The sequence below is a fragment of the Dermacentor albipictus genome, chromosome 1 (genome assembly GCF_038994185.2).
Source record: "Dermacentor albipictus isolate Rhodes 1998 colony chromosome 1, USDA_Dalb.pri_finalv2, whole genome shotgun sequence".
NCBI lineage: Eukaryota > Metazoa > Arthropoda > Arachnida > Ixodida > Ixodidae > Dermacentor > Dermacentor albipictus.
Window position 1 is genome coordinate 312,254,830 of NC_091821.1, and position 17,302 is coordinate 312,272,131.

At 48.8% G+C, this 17,302-nt stretch overlaps 1 protein-coding gene across 1 annotated transcript; it reads left to right on the forward strand.

Moving 5' to 3' along the window:
* The first annotated feature begins 13,839 nt into the window (after positions 1 to 13,839).
* Positions 13,840 to 16,117, forward strand: LOC135904972 (protein FAM43A). Its single transcript, XM_065435968.2, has one exon. It carries the CDS (start codon positions 14,503 to 14,505, stop codon positions 15,400 to 15,402), a length of 900 nt encoding a protein of 299 aa, XP_065292040.1. The 5' UTR covers positions 13,840 to 14,502; the 3' UTR covers positions 15,403 to 16,117.
* The last annotated feature ends 1,185 nt before the right edge of the window (positions 16,118 to 17,302 follow it).

The following is a 17,302-nucleotide window of genomic DNA, read 5'->3' on the forward strand; positions in this document are numbered from 1 at the left end:
GCATCGCATAAACTTCATTCGCTGCTCAATGCAAGATGGGACACCAGCCGTCAAGTCACCTCTTCTTGCCTCATCAATGCAGGGCTCAAAGAAGCGTCCACATGTCTCGAGGAAACTTTACAGACTGGATCAAATGGTGAACCGGCAGCTAGCGATCCTTGAGTAGCGTGCTCTGCCGTTCATTCGTCATTGTTCCTTGACAGACGAAACGTCAACAGAGAAGGTGAGCCACATTTTGAAAGCTTTTGTAGAGAAGTAGCGACAAATGATGCGCGAAGGTAAGCTTATGACAGCACTAGCTGGGTCGTTAAACCGAAGAAAACAAGTGCAGCCTATTGTCGAACTGGATATTTTTTAAAGGGGGGCTTCAGTGGTTATGGTATTATGCATTGTCTTTTGACAATGAAGGGTGACTATCATGTGAGGAGAAAGTACACAACGCGTGACGTTACTTCGGTTTGACTGCCAAGAAAGTCACCGGCCTGCGCGGCACACGCAGCACAGTCACAGCGTAAGCTGGAGGAGCGGCTCGCTCCATTTGCGGCACTGTGCACTAGGTCTATGCGGCGAAGTCTCTTCGTGTCATCTTCACGAGAACGATCTGAACTGTCCGCCCGGCGTCGACGGCGAGCTGCGGCTCCTGCTGCAGCTCGTCCTGCTCTCTGCACAGCGGTCCGCCGAGTCCGATGTTGCCTGGTCGCTGTCGCACGCGTAGCTCGACGAATCGCTTCTTCAGTAGCAGTTCGTACCTGGCGAGGAGGTGCCATAACATGTGCCGAAGAGTAAACACAGGTATCCAGACTACGTGCCGCCCATGTCACATACTTTTACTCGTGGCACGGTACGTCGCTGTTGTTGTTTTGTTGGTGATGACGATAATCTTGTGAGGAGAAAGCACAGAACGCACGACGCTATACCTCGAACCTATACATTGGGTTACATTTCCACAAAGTAGAACAATCTGCAGATGCTTGTTCAAACGCCAACATATGGGGAGAAGTAGAAAAACAGTTTCCAGTCGGCTTTCGAGTGTGATACTGCGAAGGAAGGATACTTGGTTCTACGTTTCAAACACACGCTTGGCTCCCAACTATGGACAAGGTACTGCCGTGAAGAAGCGTCGTTTGCCCTCATCATTAAATGTTAAAGCTCTGGTAACAATGTGGCGCTCTCTGTCAGCACTTGAAAGCAAGTCCAGCTGAAAGCACCAGGAACATAAGACGGCCGTATGCATGCAGTGTATGCGACATTCAACAGCACAGCAGAGCGCCCCTTGCGAAAGAAGGTGTCACTGAACTCGTTAATAGCTGATTCGAGAGTGACCCTTGGAGTATACGCATAGCTGCCGGAAACTGGCATGATGTGGTCCACTTGTAGGAGCACCTCACTTTGCGCATAGCGCAGTGAATGTGCCACTCTGTTTTTTACGAACCCAAGTGCGTTCTGTTAAATACTTGAGTACTCCGTGAAATGCACGTGGGTATAGAAGTGTGACGTGTGAAGATGCAGAAAACTAGCAACGCGAGAAACTACTCACGCAAACTAGACAGTATGTTTTTAGTGTCGCTTGACCTCAGGTTTCAAACGCTCTATCAGGCACTGCAGAGAACTGCGTTGATTACATATTTTAAAGCGAATAGCTTTCTTTAGCTCTTTCGATCGTTTGCGTGGTCACCGGTTGGTAGTTGGTGGTCGGCATTTCCCCGCCGATACAAAAGCGCCCTCCATGGCAGACATGGCTTCGTAACGTCGGCGTTGTGTACGTCATGTGGGAATAGTCAGGTCTATCAGCGCGTGCTGTCGCGCGAGAGCTTTGGGAGTGTCTGAAAGTGTAAATATTTTGCTTGGTGAAGCGCCCGGGAAGGACGACCCTCCCTCTTTCCCACCATCCTCTCCCCTGTGGCGGTGGCGGCAAGAGAGGTAGTGCGGCACCGCTACAGGTGTACACTGGATGAGGCTCTGTTCTATACGGAATTACGCTATGAAATAACAGACGCTAAATGTGACCACTTTAAGTTCTTTAACGTGCACCCAACGGGCAGTAAACGGTCGTTTTTACATTTCGCCCCCATCGAAATGCGGCCGCGCCGATCTCCCGCCCTCGGGCTTAGTAGCGCAACGCCACAGCCATTGCGCCTCTACGGCGGGTAAATTGATCAATAGGTTACTTGCATAGAGACAAACCACAATTACATATTAGAAAAATTCACGTAGAAACTCCTCTGGGAGTTGCCTATAAATGTAATAAATAAATAAGTATGCGTAAGCTATAGCGTAGCTACACGGGGGGGGGGGGGGGGTGCAAGGGTGCACTTGCCCCCCGCCCCATCAGAAGTCGGAGTGCAAAGTATAATCAAACATTATCGCGATCGTACAAAAATATAATCAAACATTTTACAGGTAAAACTGTCGAATTTTGTTGGGTAATCACGACTTATCGTAGATGTGCTCGTGAAAATGACCTTGGTCGAACGTACAGAGCCATTTCAATACCATAAGAACACTGAATTGAATTTTTTTTCTATGGGCATGTGTCACTTCTGACTTTGACGATCGTATTTTCAGGCAGTTTATAAATAAGAGCTACACTATTACTTGTTTCCCGGCAGGAGCAAGAACGGCAGATATTTCCTATTGTGAAACAATGAGGGCCACTTTTTGATGACGTGTGCCGAAAATTTACACGGTCTAGGTTGCTTGTGCGCTCTGAAAAGCTCCTGAATAGTCGCTTCCTCCCAATTTCGAGGCGAACACCTTGAGCGGCTCGTCGTACCCCCGATGGTCTGGAGGACGCGGCGTGTCGGCGCAGAAGGTCGTGCGAGCTCGACTCGCGCAGACACGCGCTCGTGCCTCTGCTCGCGCGTTCGTCGTCGTCTTCCACAGCCGGCTCCGATGCTGCCGCTCATCGTGCTGAAGAAAATTTAATTACGATAGCGTTCATTCAGGCACGCCAACCCACGATCTTCGGTGGCAGTCGAGCCCTCGATCCTTTGTGGAAGTCGAACCCACGGCCTTTGGTGTTAAGGCGAAGTTAGTTAAGACACAGTAAGTTAATACGCAATTAATTAAGGCACTCGAACCCACCACCTTTCGTGGAAGAAAACAAGTAATAAGAACTAACGCGCATTTGAATGAGATTGTCGAGTAATTTAACTATTTTCTCCTGAGCGCGCAGGCTCTCGCGTTCACCCTCTTTGGCGTATGTGTTGAAGTGACTGTGAATGAGGCGCCGATAACGCGCAGCGTGCGTTATCGGCGTCTCGCACAGTCGGCAGACGTACACTCGAATCGCAAGTCGAGCGGCTGTGGAACACACGCTGTACACGAACCATTAAGTGCCAGTGGTTTATGGGAATTTCGCGTTCGCAGGAATGTTTGCCGACGTATACGTCAGTTCGCTGACGACTCCGTCGCTTTCGGTCGCAAACAACGTTTTACGTACACGACTCGAAGAGCATTACTGGCGAAGTCCCTATCTCCGGTGGGTCGTAACAAGCTAGACGTTTACAGCGCCTCGCTGGCGTCTGGAGTACTCGTACGGGGTTGCGTACTTGTGTATGATTAACTTACTACGCGTTTTACATCACTCGTCACTTCTGCAGAGTCGACAGACTCAGTGATCTCGTTGTACAGCTTGGTCCTTCATAGTTGCGAGACTGCATTGTATGCTGGCCGCGTTTTAGTCATCCGCGGTCAAGAACCATTAGCGAAATGCCTACAGGGGGGACCAGGCTAAGGATACGTGCCATTATTGAGTTGTCTTTATTTATTTCACCACATTATTACATAATGGAATATACGTAAGTGCTAAATAATAGTGGGATAAAAGTTGCCCTATGACAGACAAAAATGAAAAAAAGAAAAAGCATTCTGCTATTTCGCTTTGCGATGTTGCAGCCTTGCGGGCGCAACAAAACGTCTGTTCTCATTCGTATGCGCATTTTCGGGAACTGTAGTGCACGAGCATTTTGTCTGGAGAAAGTTGGTGGCGTGGCCAAACTCTGTCTGCGACATTACTGTGGAGCACGGGCTTTGTCTCGACATCCATGATTACAGCCTAGGATTCCTACTTTCTCCACGACGGCAGCTTCTGGTTACGATGACGCCGCGTACCACCGATCAGTGTTGCTCGCATGTGATTGTCGAAGGCGTGGAAACACGCCACGTCATCTCGACATCTATCTACGACAGGCCTGCGCAGTCCTCGTCCTGTTTTATAGCCCTGTTTAAATCTTCAAAACTGCCCTTTACTCACACGTTCAGTCGTATTCAATACATCGAATGTTCAATCACAAACATCTCATGTTCGAGTGCACAGTTCTGAGCCCTGTTTTCGATGTGCATGCACCCCTACTTAGTATATAAGCTTTCATTCTAATCCTTCTTTTCCTGCTTGGGTAGCAAACCAGGTGTGCGTGTACGGCTGTCCTCCGTGCCTTCTCACTACTTGTTTTTTTTTCTATAGTTCCGGTGCTCTGTCTGAAACAGTTGATCATCAGGTCACTGAGCAATACAATGTCAATAACGCACCACTTATAATGGTTGCGCACATTCTTGAACCGACCTTTTAACAGCTCAGTTGGAATTGAACTGAAAAGACCGCGTCAAAAGAGTCGTATAACTCTTTGTGTAAACTAAGCTGTAGCTCGGGCGCGGTGCTCAAGTCTCGGAGCGGCGTCGCTTGTGTTCCACCCTCAGCGCTCCCGCCTTTTCCTCGACATACAGGAGCCCACAAATATGCTTTGTTCGTGGCGTGCTCGATGTGAAATGAGCCTTGAGTGAGCACCCAGACGCGTGAACGTCATAATTGTCATTCTCTTTATTTCTAGTTTTTTTATTCTTGTTTCTTGATGAGAGCCATAGTCAATGACTATTTCGTTCAATACCCGCAGTTTGTCTCGTTAAGTTCTCACATTAAGCCGGGTGATTCAGTCGATACCTCAAGTCATGGAGGCATTACGGAATCAGGGTGTAGACGAGCCGTATGTAAATATACTGAAAGATATCTATGGCGGCTCCACAGCCACCGTAGTCCTCCATAAATAAAGCAACAACATCCCAATAAAGAAGGGCGTCAGGCAGGGAGATACGATCTCTCCAATGCTATTCACAGCGTGTTACAGGAAGTATTCAGAGACCTGGATTGGGAAGAATTGGGGATAAGATTTAATGGAGGATACCTTAGTAACTTGAGATTCGCTGATGATATTGCCTAGCTTAGTTACTCAGGGGACCAATTGCAATGCATGCTCACTGACCTGGAGAGGCAGAGCAGAAGGGTGGGTCTAAAAATTAATCTGCAGAAAACTAAAGTAATGTTTAACAGTCTCGGAAGAGAACAGCAGTTTACGATATGTAGCGAGACACTGGAAGTGGTAAGGGAATACATCTACTTAGGGCAGGTAGTGACCGCGGATCCGGATCATGAGATTGAAATAATCAGAAGAATAAGAAAGGGCTGGGGTGCGTTTGGCGGGCATTCTCAGATCACGAACAGCAGGTTGCCATTATCCCTCAAAAGAAAAGTATATAATAGCTGTGTCTTACCAGTACTCACGTACGGGGCAGAAACCTGGAGGCTTACGAAAAGGGTTCCACTTAAATTGAGGACGTCGTAACGAGCTATGGAAAGAAGAATAATGGGTGTAACGTTAAGGGAGTAGAAAAGAGCAGGTTGGGTGAGGGAATAAACGCGAGTTAATGACATCTTAGTTGAAATCAAGAGAAATAAATGAGCATGGGCAGGACATGTAATGAGGAGGGAAGATAACCGATGGTCATTAAACGTTACGGAATGGATTCCAAGGGAAGGGAAGCGTAGCAGGGGACAGAAGAAAGGGAGGTGGGCGGATGAGATTAAGAAGTTTGCAGGGACAAACAACATGGCCCGAATTAGTACACGACCGGGGTAGTTGGAGAAGTATGGGAGAGGCCTTTGCCCTGCAGTTGGTGTAACCAGGCTGATAATGATGAAGATTAATCCGGGTTATGTAACGCTCCTATATCTCTATACTTCTCTCTCTCTCTCTCTCTCTCTCTCTCTTTTACACCTATTTTTCCACATCACATTTGCGCGTAGTCTCAAACAAATTTATTGCTATGCTACACATCGTTTAAATAAGCACGTGGCTGAGGCTCTCAAGCAACACAAATATATTCCGAGAGAAGTATTTCTCGCAGCCTTAATTATAGTTTTCATTTTTTTAGATCATGACTGCATACCACTGAATAGTGCCGCTCGCGGGCCATAGAGCTGCAACATGTTTTTTACGGAATTTACGACCTGGAGTGGTCGAACATCTCGCGCACGCCCTTGACAGTTGTCGCACACCCGACATCTTGGTCATGGGCGACTTCAACGCGCACAGCGTCCTGTGGGGCCCTCGCGAGGGAGACGACAGGGGCACTCGGCTCATAGAGTTCGCGGCGACTGCGGGCCTCGTCATCATCAACGACGCGTCCTCGCCACCGACGTATTTTGTAACATACGTCGGTGGCGAGGACGACTTTCGCTCTGTCTGAAGCTATAGCAAATGTTCGTAGCGCCTGTCGATAAAAATCCCACGGGCAACAAACGGCCTCCCGATCAGTGCTTGCTCGTGCGCATTCCGAAGATAGAGCACAGTGTGCAGCTGTATATGAGACGTGTCCCATCATACGCACGAGTACATCGCTTATGCCGATGTCAGTGAAACGCCGGAATAACGACTATAGAAAACACCCTGCGAAAAGCAGCACGTCGGGACAATTATGATTATGAATAGGGTGGTATTTGGAGCAGCACTTCCCAAACCTTGTTTCTCACTACTCTGGACGCAATGTTGTGATTGCATCTTAGGAGCATTTAGAATGGTAAACTGAATATGAAAAAAATTTCACATTTATTGCATACCCGCTGTCAGGCAGTCGGGCTCGAAAATGAAGTTTGAAAACAAGAGCTAGTAGCAGTGGCAAACTTAAGCGATGTTTAGAAGACTGCCTAAAAGTGAGGTCCACGTTGAACACGTGCAAGAACTGTTCGCTTCTAGCTTTCTAGATAGGTTTCTACAGTCAATGCCGCACTCATGTGCGGTCAAAATACCCAGTGTTCATTGTAACAAGCCGATTCGCTAGTCCTTGTGCAGAATACGACACGTGCACGCAAAGCGCTATTGGCATCCCGCTTATATGTGGCTTCCTCGGCCCAGAATCAGACCCGCAACCTTTCGATTAGCAACATGACGTCATAGCCATGAGTTACTGCGGTTACTAATTGAAGCTGGGCAAAGGAAATGAAGTCCCCGTCAAATTTCGCAGGTGGCGCAGGCAGGTGCACATGCAAGATGCAGAGTATCTGTCCAGTGATGCCTCGTTGATGTATCTAAGGTTAACCCAATGCGGATGTTGAACAGGTTCCGTGAAATACATACCTCGTCCGTTTACTAATACAATCAGGCGTGAGCTCACGGTCTGTTCTCAACTTGGATGAATACCTAATGTAATAATTTAAAGTGCAACCAATATGGGAGGACACGCTGTACCTATACAATCATGAGCTGAACGCAAATTCGTACGTATGCAAACTAGGTATGACTGTGCGCCCTCTCACTAAACACCTGTCGCTGCTTGCACTTTTTGCACAATAAAAAAAAAGGTATACGCCTCCTTTTCTGACTGTATTGTCAGCGTAAACTGGGCGTTTAAAGGCTACAGCTCTCAGTAAGCCACATTGCGCAAGGGACAGAGTTTTGCTGACGGCAGCGGCCAGCGATTCCATCGAGTAACGATCCCGTCGCGGTTATCTGAAACGACGGGAAGCGACGTAGCGCCGCCGAGATGGCGCGAAGCGCGTGGGGCACAATCGGCGCGCGTCGTACGCCGCAGCCCTTGGAATTCGCGCCGCGACACGGGGTGTCTTGTCGGTGAGCACCTCCGCAACTGGTGGAAAAAAACCGAGCTCATGTGTTATAACTGCGCTCGTTTTCCTCTTCTTCGTTTTGCCAATATTTTACTACTATTTTTATTGCGAGTGTCGCACCGCATGCAGAAAGCTTCGACGTCGCCAGCCTGTCATGGACGCGTGACGTCTGAGAGCATTGTGCAGAGGATCCTACGAACGTCGTCTCTTCGTACACTGCCTCCCGGACAAGCCACTTTGTGCACCGGGTGCACTGCGCGGGAATACCGCGGGAAACGAGTGCTCAGCTCTGGTGGTACTCGAACGTATGAGCAGAGAGGGTTTTCTTGAACGCTACGTGCTTCATGAGAGATAAACATAATAACGGGCCTATATAAAAAAAAGAAGAAATAAGAAAGCTGCCCACACCACTGCCTCGGGGACAGACAGACGAAGAACGAGAGCGATGCTGATTTTGATGAAAACGCGATTTGGTGGTCTGCGCATGTCACTCACGTCTTCAGCTGATGCGAGACCTGGACGATATGACAGGCTGGAGATGTTACCCCTGTTGACGTAGGCCTGGTAGTTGACCTGGTAGGCTACTTCCAGGTATTGGAAGTAGCATTAATTTCCCTTCATTTATCATTTCTACGTTACAATTAAGATTAACAAGTGATTCCCCCTATGCTTTCCTTTGTGTGACTGTCTGCTGGCCTCACGTGGTTGTGGCTAACAAGAAGCGGGCCCCTCGGTTCCCCCTTCATCTCGTTCATTCCAGGTATATATAGGCAAAAGAAACACGCACGGCGCAGGCATCCACAGGCACACAAGAAAGGGAGTTAACACAAACACATCAAGTGCACATGCGACTGGGTGCACGTGTGAGCACACATTCAACGCTATTCCTTTAGAAAGCCCCGCTGAACTCCCGCTGCCTAAAGGCGAGACGGAAGCACCTTCCTATTACAGCTGGCCGGCCCTTTCCACGAGTCGTCCATCGTGTCGAGGCACGCCAGCGGAGGAGCAGACGTGGAGCACCCTTTGGACAGAAGCTTAAACTTAGCGCCTCATTCAACTTGTACAGGGAAGGCGTACTGAGGCTGAACGAGCAAGCCGTACAAACCGTGAATTTATCTAGGGGGCGAAGTCATGCGAAATCGTGAAGGGAAAAGGAGAAGCTTTACTAAGTATCGCATCATCTCACTGTCTGCCGCCTTTCTTGGGATTTTCAATATAATATAAAATGCCAGCAATTGAAGAAGGCACATCTCGGCGAGCATCGGTAGCAAATACGGATAGGCTGAATTTATTAATATTATCGAGGAGAATTGATCTTTGCGGCATACGTGCTACTTGGACCCGCTCTGCCTTCGCTACTCTATCGGCGACGACGATATGTCAACCGAAACTGCGCTGCTGTGAACCTCTATATAATATTTCTCTTTGTCTTCCGCAGTGCATGTTATTATGTTTTTTTAGGCCTTACCACAAATCCTGGCACAGAGAGTTCCTGCCAAGGGGAGTGGAGCGACCCGGCGTGCGGCGCATTGAGGGGGGAGGGGGTCAGGTAGGAGCCATTTTAGAGGCTGCGGCCCTATGAATAACCACACGTTCTTTTATTTAATGTGCTGATGACATGTTGATTTATCGTTAAGTATCAATTCGGAGGTTATTCTGAAATCCACGTTCATGACTGGGCGGAGCATACGCAGAGCGGGGTCAGGTGGCAGCGTGCTGTAAAGACCGTCCCCCATGCACGAACGTCGTCCGTCGTCGTCGCCTTCGTTGACTGCTACGGTGCCTTTTTCGTGATCTTAACTTTTCAGGCATCTTTTCCCAATCGCCTAACGTGGCCCAATTCGCGTTTAAGGAAAACGTGGTCTTACATGTAACTGTCGAAGAAAGCGCTGACGTCACAGCTACGTATGTCGTTCCACTATCGGCCAAGCCTCATTTCCATACGGCGATGCCCTTTTCAACGGCCTTCATCTGTTCTCTCTGCTCATTTATGCAAGTATGCCTGCGTCCTCGATGGTATCTCGAGATCTTTTGTTCGGCACCTCGCGTCCACGATCTTGATCTCTATGGCTTCGTGCCAGTGTGCCCATCGTCTCTTCTCGTTGCATGCACAGACCGCCAAGCAGCGCTGAATTAAGGGGGAGGGTGAGGCAGCCCATTGTAGCCCTACTTCACGTGACTAGGGAATGAAGCCCGTTTATCTCTAGTGATTCGAGGAAAAATTTATTCAGGAATGTATCGGCCATGAACTCAGCAGTTTGACGTAAACCCGTCTGTTTGGGAGGTGGCATGGTTAGTAATTGAATATTGAACGCTTACCACACACAAAAAAAAGAGAGAGAGAGAAATTAAAATAATAGGCGTCCCAGCTCCCTCACGGAGCTTTGTTCGCAATGAGCCTGTGCCGGAGCCGAGACGTCTCCTATTCCAGAATATTTGGTGAACCAGGGGCACTGTCAGTTATCACTGTGTTCAAAATTAGTTGTTGGTTTAGAACTTCCATCCGCGTCATTACACGGAGGCGTACTTCACCAGAGGTTAAAATATGTATAAGGTGCGTGCCATATTTCTGTGGTTGTATGAACGAAACGGCGTTAAATATTTCGGGGGAAGGGGGGGGGGTGCAGGGGAGAGAGTCTGCATGTTACAGCCGCATGTTATTTTTTTCAACTTATTGTTGATGCCTTAAATTTCTTATTTCTTTCTTTTGGTTATTTTTGCTCCAGGACAGAACGAACTCAAATAGCTGAAATATTCTCTCATTCGACCTTTCCGCACCTCCGAATTCACGACAGAACATGCGTATATAACAAAACAGAAATGTGGAAGTGGCTATATACTGCTGGTCGGCCATCTTCTAATTTGCTGCAGTCGAGTAGCCGAGCGAACGCGAAATTTTTGCAACACATTGCACATGTTCAGTCCTCACAGCTCCTGATGAACACAAGCTTGTGTTTGATAAATTGTACCTACTGGGGTATGTAGTGAGCTCTCTCAGACGTGGCCTTTACTGCTCCGATGGACAAACGTACGGCCGAGCTGGGCATTTCTGAACGTAGCGCGCTAGGCCATCTCCGACTACCTCGTGCGTGGCGCGATCGACAACGGCGCCATCTGCCCAAGCGACGCATGCATGGTCGAGTAATTACTTCACGAATGGCTCCTTTTCTCTACACGGTGATGCCAAAGTGTGGTGCATGAGTACTCTGTAGTTGTAACGATATAAGCGATAATGCTATAACATGGCTTTGTTAGATCGGTTTCAGCATGCGACCCCGTTTCACCATTTTTGAAGACGTTTCACGTCAACAGCTGTGACATAAAAAAAAAATCGTCATCATAAGCTAGCACTTTTAAGTGCAGTAGAAAAAAAAAGAAGGAAAGGAAAGGAAAAGGAAGAAATGAGGTCATTAACTTCATTAGACATGCCATTCCTGTCCAGATGGGTCCCTGTATCAAAGTCCTCCTTCTTGATTCATGAATGCAATGTACACAGGGGGACCATATTTTAAGTTTTATAGAATTTTTAGCAATAGCCTGTTGCAGATAACATAATTACAGCCCTTGAACTGGATTATACAGAGAGGCAGACATTATTGGCACGAGAAACCGAAACACATATTCAATAATGATTTAACAAATCTCCACTAGTTATCTTTCGAATTAATTACTTTACGGCACATATTTCAATTTAAGAATTGTAGCCGATGAATTTGCAAGGCCTGTCCACTTGGAATGAATATCTAGAATACCGTCAGTATGGAGATATGCGTCGTCAAACTAGTCATAAAAATGCACTTTTGTCTGGCTTACCTTTTTAACAAAACGCTATTTTATGCATTGAAGCACAAACGTAACTGGAACTCCTGTGTATTTTTTGCCACACTTTGGGAAAAATATATCTCAAATCTGGTGTCATCTTGGAAGCTCATTTCAAATGGATACGTCTTGCAAGCTTACCCAGCTACATATCGTAAGTTGCAATATGTGCCCTAAAGTAATTAGGTAATAAGATAACATAATTATTGCCTCACGAACAGAAAGTTGTTTTGGCGCGTAAAGCCCATAATTTAATAGGTAATAAGATAATTAGTGAGTTCTTGTTAAGTAGATATTTGTTTCGACTTCTCGTGCTAGTAATGTCCGCCTCATCGAATAATCCAGCTAAAGGACAATAATTATGCTGTCTGCCACAAGCGTTATTTAAAAAATTCTATAAAGCGTACATGATCACCCTGTATACTGCCATGTCCGCCTCTTCAGTCTGCCGGGACATTGTGGCATGGTTGGTAATCAGCTCCCCGATGACGCTGCCTGACGTGCCCAGGCTGGAGCACCGACACTCCTTATACTTTTATCGAGAGTAGACGCTGCGAGAAAGCTACGCGATCTCGCCCGTGCTATCACATTGAGTTACTGGCACACACCGCAGAACTATAACCGTCGATTATACATCCTCGACCCATCACTGAAACTGAAATTACCAGCAAACCTTTCACAACGTGGCGCTGCTTTGTAGGATATGGGTAGGAGTACAGCTATAGTAGCTGTACTATAGCTATAGCTATAGGGTAGGAGTACAGCTACAGCTACAGCTATCGTATTGGGGCGGACTTACCGATGTGCGCAAAGTGAAAGTGTGAAGAGACCATCAATCAAATTCTGTGCCACTGTTCTCGCTTCGATAATCAACGTCAGACTCTCCAGTGTGCCTTGAATAGACTGAACGATAAGCCACTTACATAAGCAAAGGTCTTCGGAGCCTGGCCTTACAGTTAATCAACCCAGAAAGCCATTCGATTGCTCCTTCAGTACCTCAAGGTAACATATTTGAGTGCCCTATCGTAGATATGCTGCACCTAGCTTTGTGCCATGTGAAAGTACGATATAGATCCATGTGTTCTCTCTCTCTCTCTTTCACTCTCCCTCTCAACCTGTAGAGCAGCAAATTCGACTCAGTCTGGTTAACCTCCCTGTCTTTCCTTTCTCCCTTCTGTCTCTCTCTCTCTCTCTTCAGTCTGTCATTGTGAACATGTATTTTTCTTGGCACGCTGATGTTTAGTGCAGTATCTATTCCTGCTACAAGCATCGGGAACTTTTGTATGACTGGGTTCTACACATGGAAGGCTCCGTGCAACGCTGTTGGATCAAACATCCAGCCAATCAGCTCGTCCGCTCTTTATCGAGAAAACGTCCCGCATTGTCGGACGGTCACTTTCGGCGGTATCACTCTCAGCGCGCGCTTGCAGACTTGTTGAGCAAAACCGGATGAGCTGATTGGCTGGTTAAGTAGTACGTCACCTGGAAGGGATAGTATAGCTGAAAGTGATCGTCCGAAGAATACGTCCCCATTTTTGAGCTCCATTGGCAGCGTAGGGTGAATTAGACAAATCGCACCGACGCGCACCGGAGCGCCCTGGGGCGACCATGATTGGATGAAACGGCGCATTGGGGCGACCCGGTGCGCACCGGTGCGATTTTCCTAATTCGTTATTACTTTGATGTAGAGCAGACCGCGATGCACCGCGCCACCCTATCACTCACGCACCTACGCTTCGTTTCGCCGGTTCCTTCGTGACGAATGGAAGCGGATGTAGAAAGTCGTAAAGTGCGGCAGATAACGCCATCTTACTGGTAAAAGCGGCAGACGGCAGATGCCGTCTTGAAACAGTGCTACGAGAGAACCGAATCAACCCAGCGCGAAGAAGGCGGGTTCTTTTGGTATTCATTCGTCAAAGTTGAGTTTAAACCGTTGGCATCAGATGGCGACACCAGTCACGAAACTAGCTGCTTGCGCGCTTTGCGCGCGCTCCCCAAGCGCGAGTGCGAAAGCAGCCGCGTAACTGCAGCAGCGCACGTACCGCTCTCTCACTTCCGTTATCAGCCAATGAGAGACCGAGCCTGCCGTGACGTCACGCGTGCCGTTTCTAGTTTTACGTGCTCCCCCTCGGCAGGTACACGCAGAACTCGCACCGGCTGCACCTTTCGCGTTGGGCCTCAAGCCAAGTGGAACGAAGTGCGGTGGGCAGCTAGGCGTCTCTCTCGCACGCTCGTTTGTTTGTGCCAGTTCGCTAGGAGAGCGCGCGCGCGGCACGGAGCCGGTTTCTTCTGCTGCCTCGCCTCCCAAGCAGCGGCAGGGACGCCTGCCTCGGATTTCGCACCGTCTGGGTCGTCGCTCTGCCGGACTGTTCCGCCCCGCAAGGGGACTATCTCCCAAAGGATTTGCGTCGACGACTCGTGTTTCGGCTGCTCCTTCCTCCTGAATGTGCGTCGGCGGCGAGCCACGAATACACGAGGTGGGCCGCAGGTGGTCTACTCGGTGAGTTTTGCTGCCGTCGTCTGTGTGGCGCGCGTGGGGGGAACGCTCGCTCTCTCGGGGGAGACAAGTGGCTATTTCTGCGGCGCCAGCGCGTGGAGCCTTTGCGCGCTTCTCAGTGAAGGCGCGTTTCTTCTGGTCGCCGAAAGCTTGCGGCGTGTGCCGCAGCGCCATGCCATAGAAGACCGGCGCCGGACGTGTGTGACGCGAAGCAGTTACTGCCGTCGCCCACCTGAAAGAAAGTTTGCCTGCAGAAACGCCGTCGGCCCCCACGCCGAGAGAGGACACAATGTCGTCATCGTGGCCTCCGATGTTCAACAAGTTCTGGAACAAGAAATCAGTCACCATCACAGAGTATGACCCGACGTACAAGGTGGTCTATCTGGGCAACGTTCTCACCCCGTGGGCCAAGGGTGAAGGTTGCGTGGACAAGCCTCTGGCCACCCTGTGGAAGAACTACTGCACCAATGTCAAGCAAGACATCCACATGAAGCTAACCGTGTGCAACTCGGGTCTCAAGGCGGTTACCAAAGAGCACGGACTCACGGAGTACTGGGCTAGTCGCATTACGCACTGCACGTCGGTGCCCACACACCCCAAAATCTTCTGCTGGATATACAGGCACGAGGGGCGCAAGATGAAGCAGGAGCTGCGCTGTCACGCTGTCCTTTGCGTCAAGGAGGAAGTAGCGCGCCAAATGACCACGCAGCTAAACCAGAAGCTCGCCGCGGCGCTCCAAGAGTTCAAGCGCGAGAAACTGAGCCGGCAGAAAGCGAGGCTCTCGCTAGGAAGCATCTACGAGCAGCCGGCGATGCCCCGAAGGAAACAGATGCTCAGCACGGGAACCAGCAATTTCAGGGCGCCGCTCGAGAGATCCCGGAGTGCGCCCAAGCTCACCTCCATCGAGGAAGACGAAGAGGACGAGGACTTCGAGGACGACCTTATCACCACAGGCTCGGAGCACGAATCCACGTCAGACGTGGTGACGGACGCCGACTTGGACTCACTGTCGGACCATTTCATGCTTGGTGTTTGTGTGCGCGAGACAGACTCTGTGGACTCGGACTCGGTGGAAGACATGCCTAACCCACAGCTGCGTAGACGGCCGCTGAACTCAATCGACGAGACGGTGGACGAGGAGTCGGATAACGTGTCGGATGAGTCGGGTTACTCGGAAGAGAAGATTTGAGCTTGTGATGTCGACTCGAAAAAGAGACCGTGCGGAACGTTCGAACACACCCCCTTCCCTCAGGAACTTGTACATAGCGTTGTTGTTGTTACTGTCGTTTGCCTGTTTCCGTTGACCGACGCTCTGGACCAAAGCGCGTGCCTTGGGTGTCTGCAGGTGTGTATGGAGTGTGCGTGAGTGTGTGTGTGTGTTGCCGTCAGAGGTCGAGAAAAACAAATGTCGCAGCTGCAGAGAAAACCATCTCCCACCTCGCGGCGCACCGATTCCTTTGTAAGTACACAAACTGGTACTGGCAATGACCGTTATCCTAAACCACGCTGTCTTGCCGAGACTTTCTCGTTCCCTGTAAGTGCGCGTGTGCCTGATGAAATAGTGACGAGCCCTCTGAGAGGTCACCAGATTTCGTTTAAGCGATTGACGAATCTCGAATCAGTATTTCAAAGCTCTGCTAAAGAGTTCAACTTAAGTTCCTCCTATTGTTGGCACGCGTTGTCGGGTGCGTGTGCCTCCTCAAAGAATGTCTCTCATGGCTGATTTCGGGAAAAGGCTGATGTGATGCGAGCGAAAGAACAAAGTGTGTGTCCCTTGTGCCGTGTTTATTTTATTTTCGCCAGTCGGCGTGGCCGACTTGCAAGAAGTCATCCCATATGTGGGAATTGTACAGGAAGAAAAGAAGCGATGATAATTAAAAGAGTGAACGTGTGTTCATGACGTATCTATGTCTCTTGCATTTATTCCCTGCTGCATGCCGCAGTTAGTCGGCCTCACCTGAGCCGCGACTGCGTGAATGCTTTTTGCTCCTTTTCGGGTTTGAAATGTTTTGGAGAAAATAATTGATCTCATGTAGGTTAAGTACTAAGGCGGAGTACTGCCTAAAACTTTGTTGACTTCTTAAACATCACTGCACTTGGCATAATTTTTTACGTTCGATCATGACTGTAACACAGATTCAATTGGAAGTTATGTAGGACTCATTTTTGTGCCTGGTGTTCGACGGCTTCAATGGAGAGGTGAAAGCGCGATTGTGATAACACATTAGCTGATTGTCAAAGCATGGCTTACGGTATATTAAGGACGATTCTTGACTGACAATATAGCCGTCGAAGCCCCCCCTCCCTTTCCGCTTTCCTTGTCTAATCCTATACATGTTTGGACATCTTCCAGAACACCGACAAATTCCTCTTTTGACAATTCACAAGCTTGGCAGCAAAACGTGCTGCATTCTGTAACTGCATTTTTAAAAAGCGAAACGAAATTGCAGTTACGTGCGTGCCGTTCAATGCATAAGAAAGTATTTCGTCAATATAGATGAGCATGGGAAAGATTCCGTTCCGCTATTGTGCGATATTCAACTTCTTAAGTAGCGGTAATCGACACCGTTGTGAGACTTAGTGCGCGTACAGCCTTGAGCCGTTGTTGCGCAAAGTCAGTCGCACGGTTTCCTCATCTCGTGATCGTTGGGTAAGTGTTATCGATTGCAGCAATTTATTGGCAAGCACTCCGCCCCTTGTGCACCTCCTGTATCCTCGTCAGTTGCGAAAGTGTTTGATTCGTATAAATGTACCGTCAGCGGGTCAGAGCGTCGATGGCCGAAGTTCCATGTGTATAGGCAGCAGATTGGTCGTGGGAGATACGAGTGAGAAATGAGTCGAGCATGACACGGTACACATAAAGTATCGTCGCAGAATTCTCCATGTAGTAGACAGCGAGCTGTGGTTCTTACGTGTAGTGTAACTTTTGCACAGCGTGGATATGCATGTACTTAACTCAGCATAGAGCTGTGGTAAGGCAGCCAGATTCCTCTGGTAGCAGTCGATTTCATTATCGTCTGCATTCTTATCGTCAGGAAATCAAGAGTAAACAAAGAATGCAGTTTCGCGTGCAGGAAAACAACAATAAA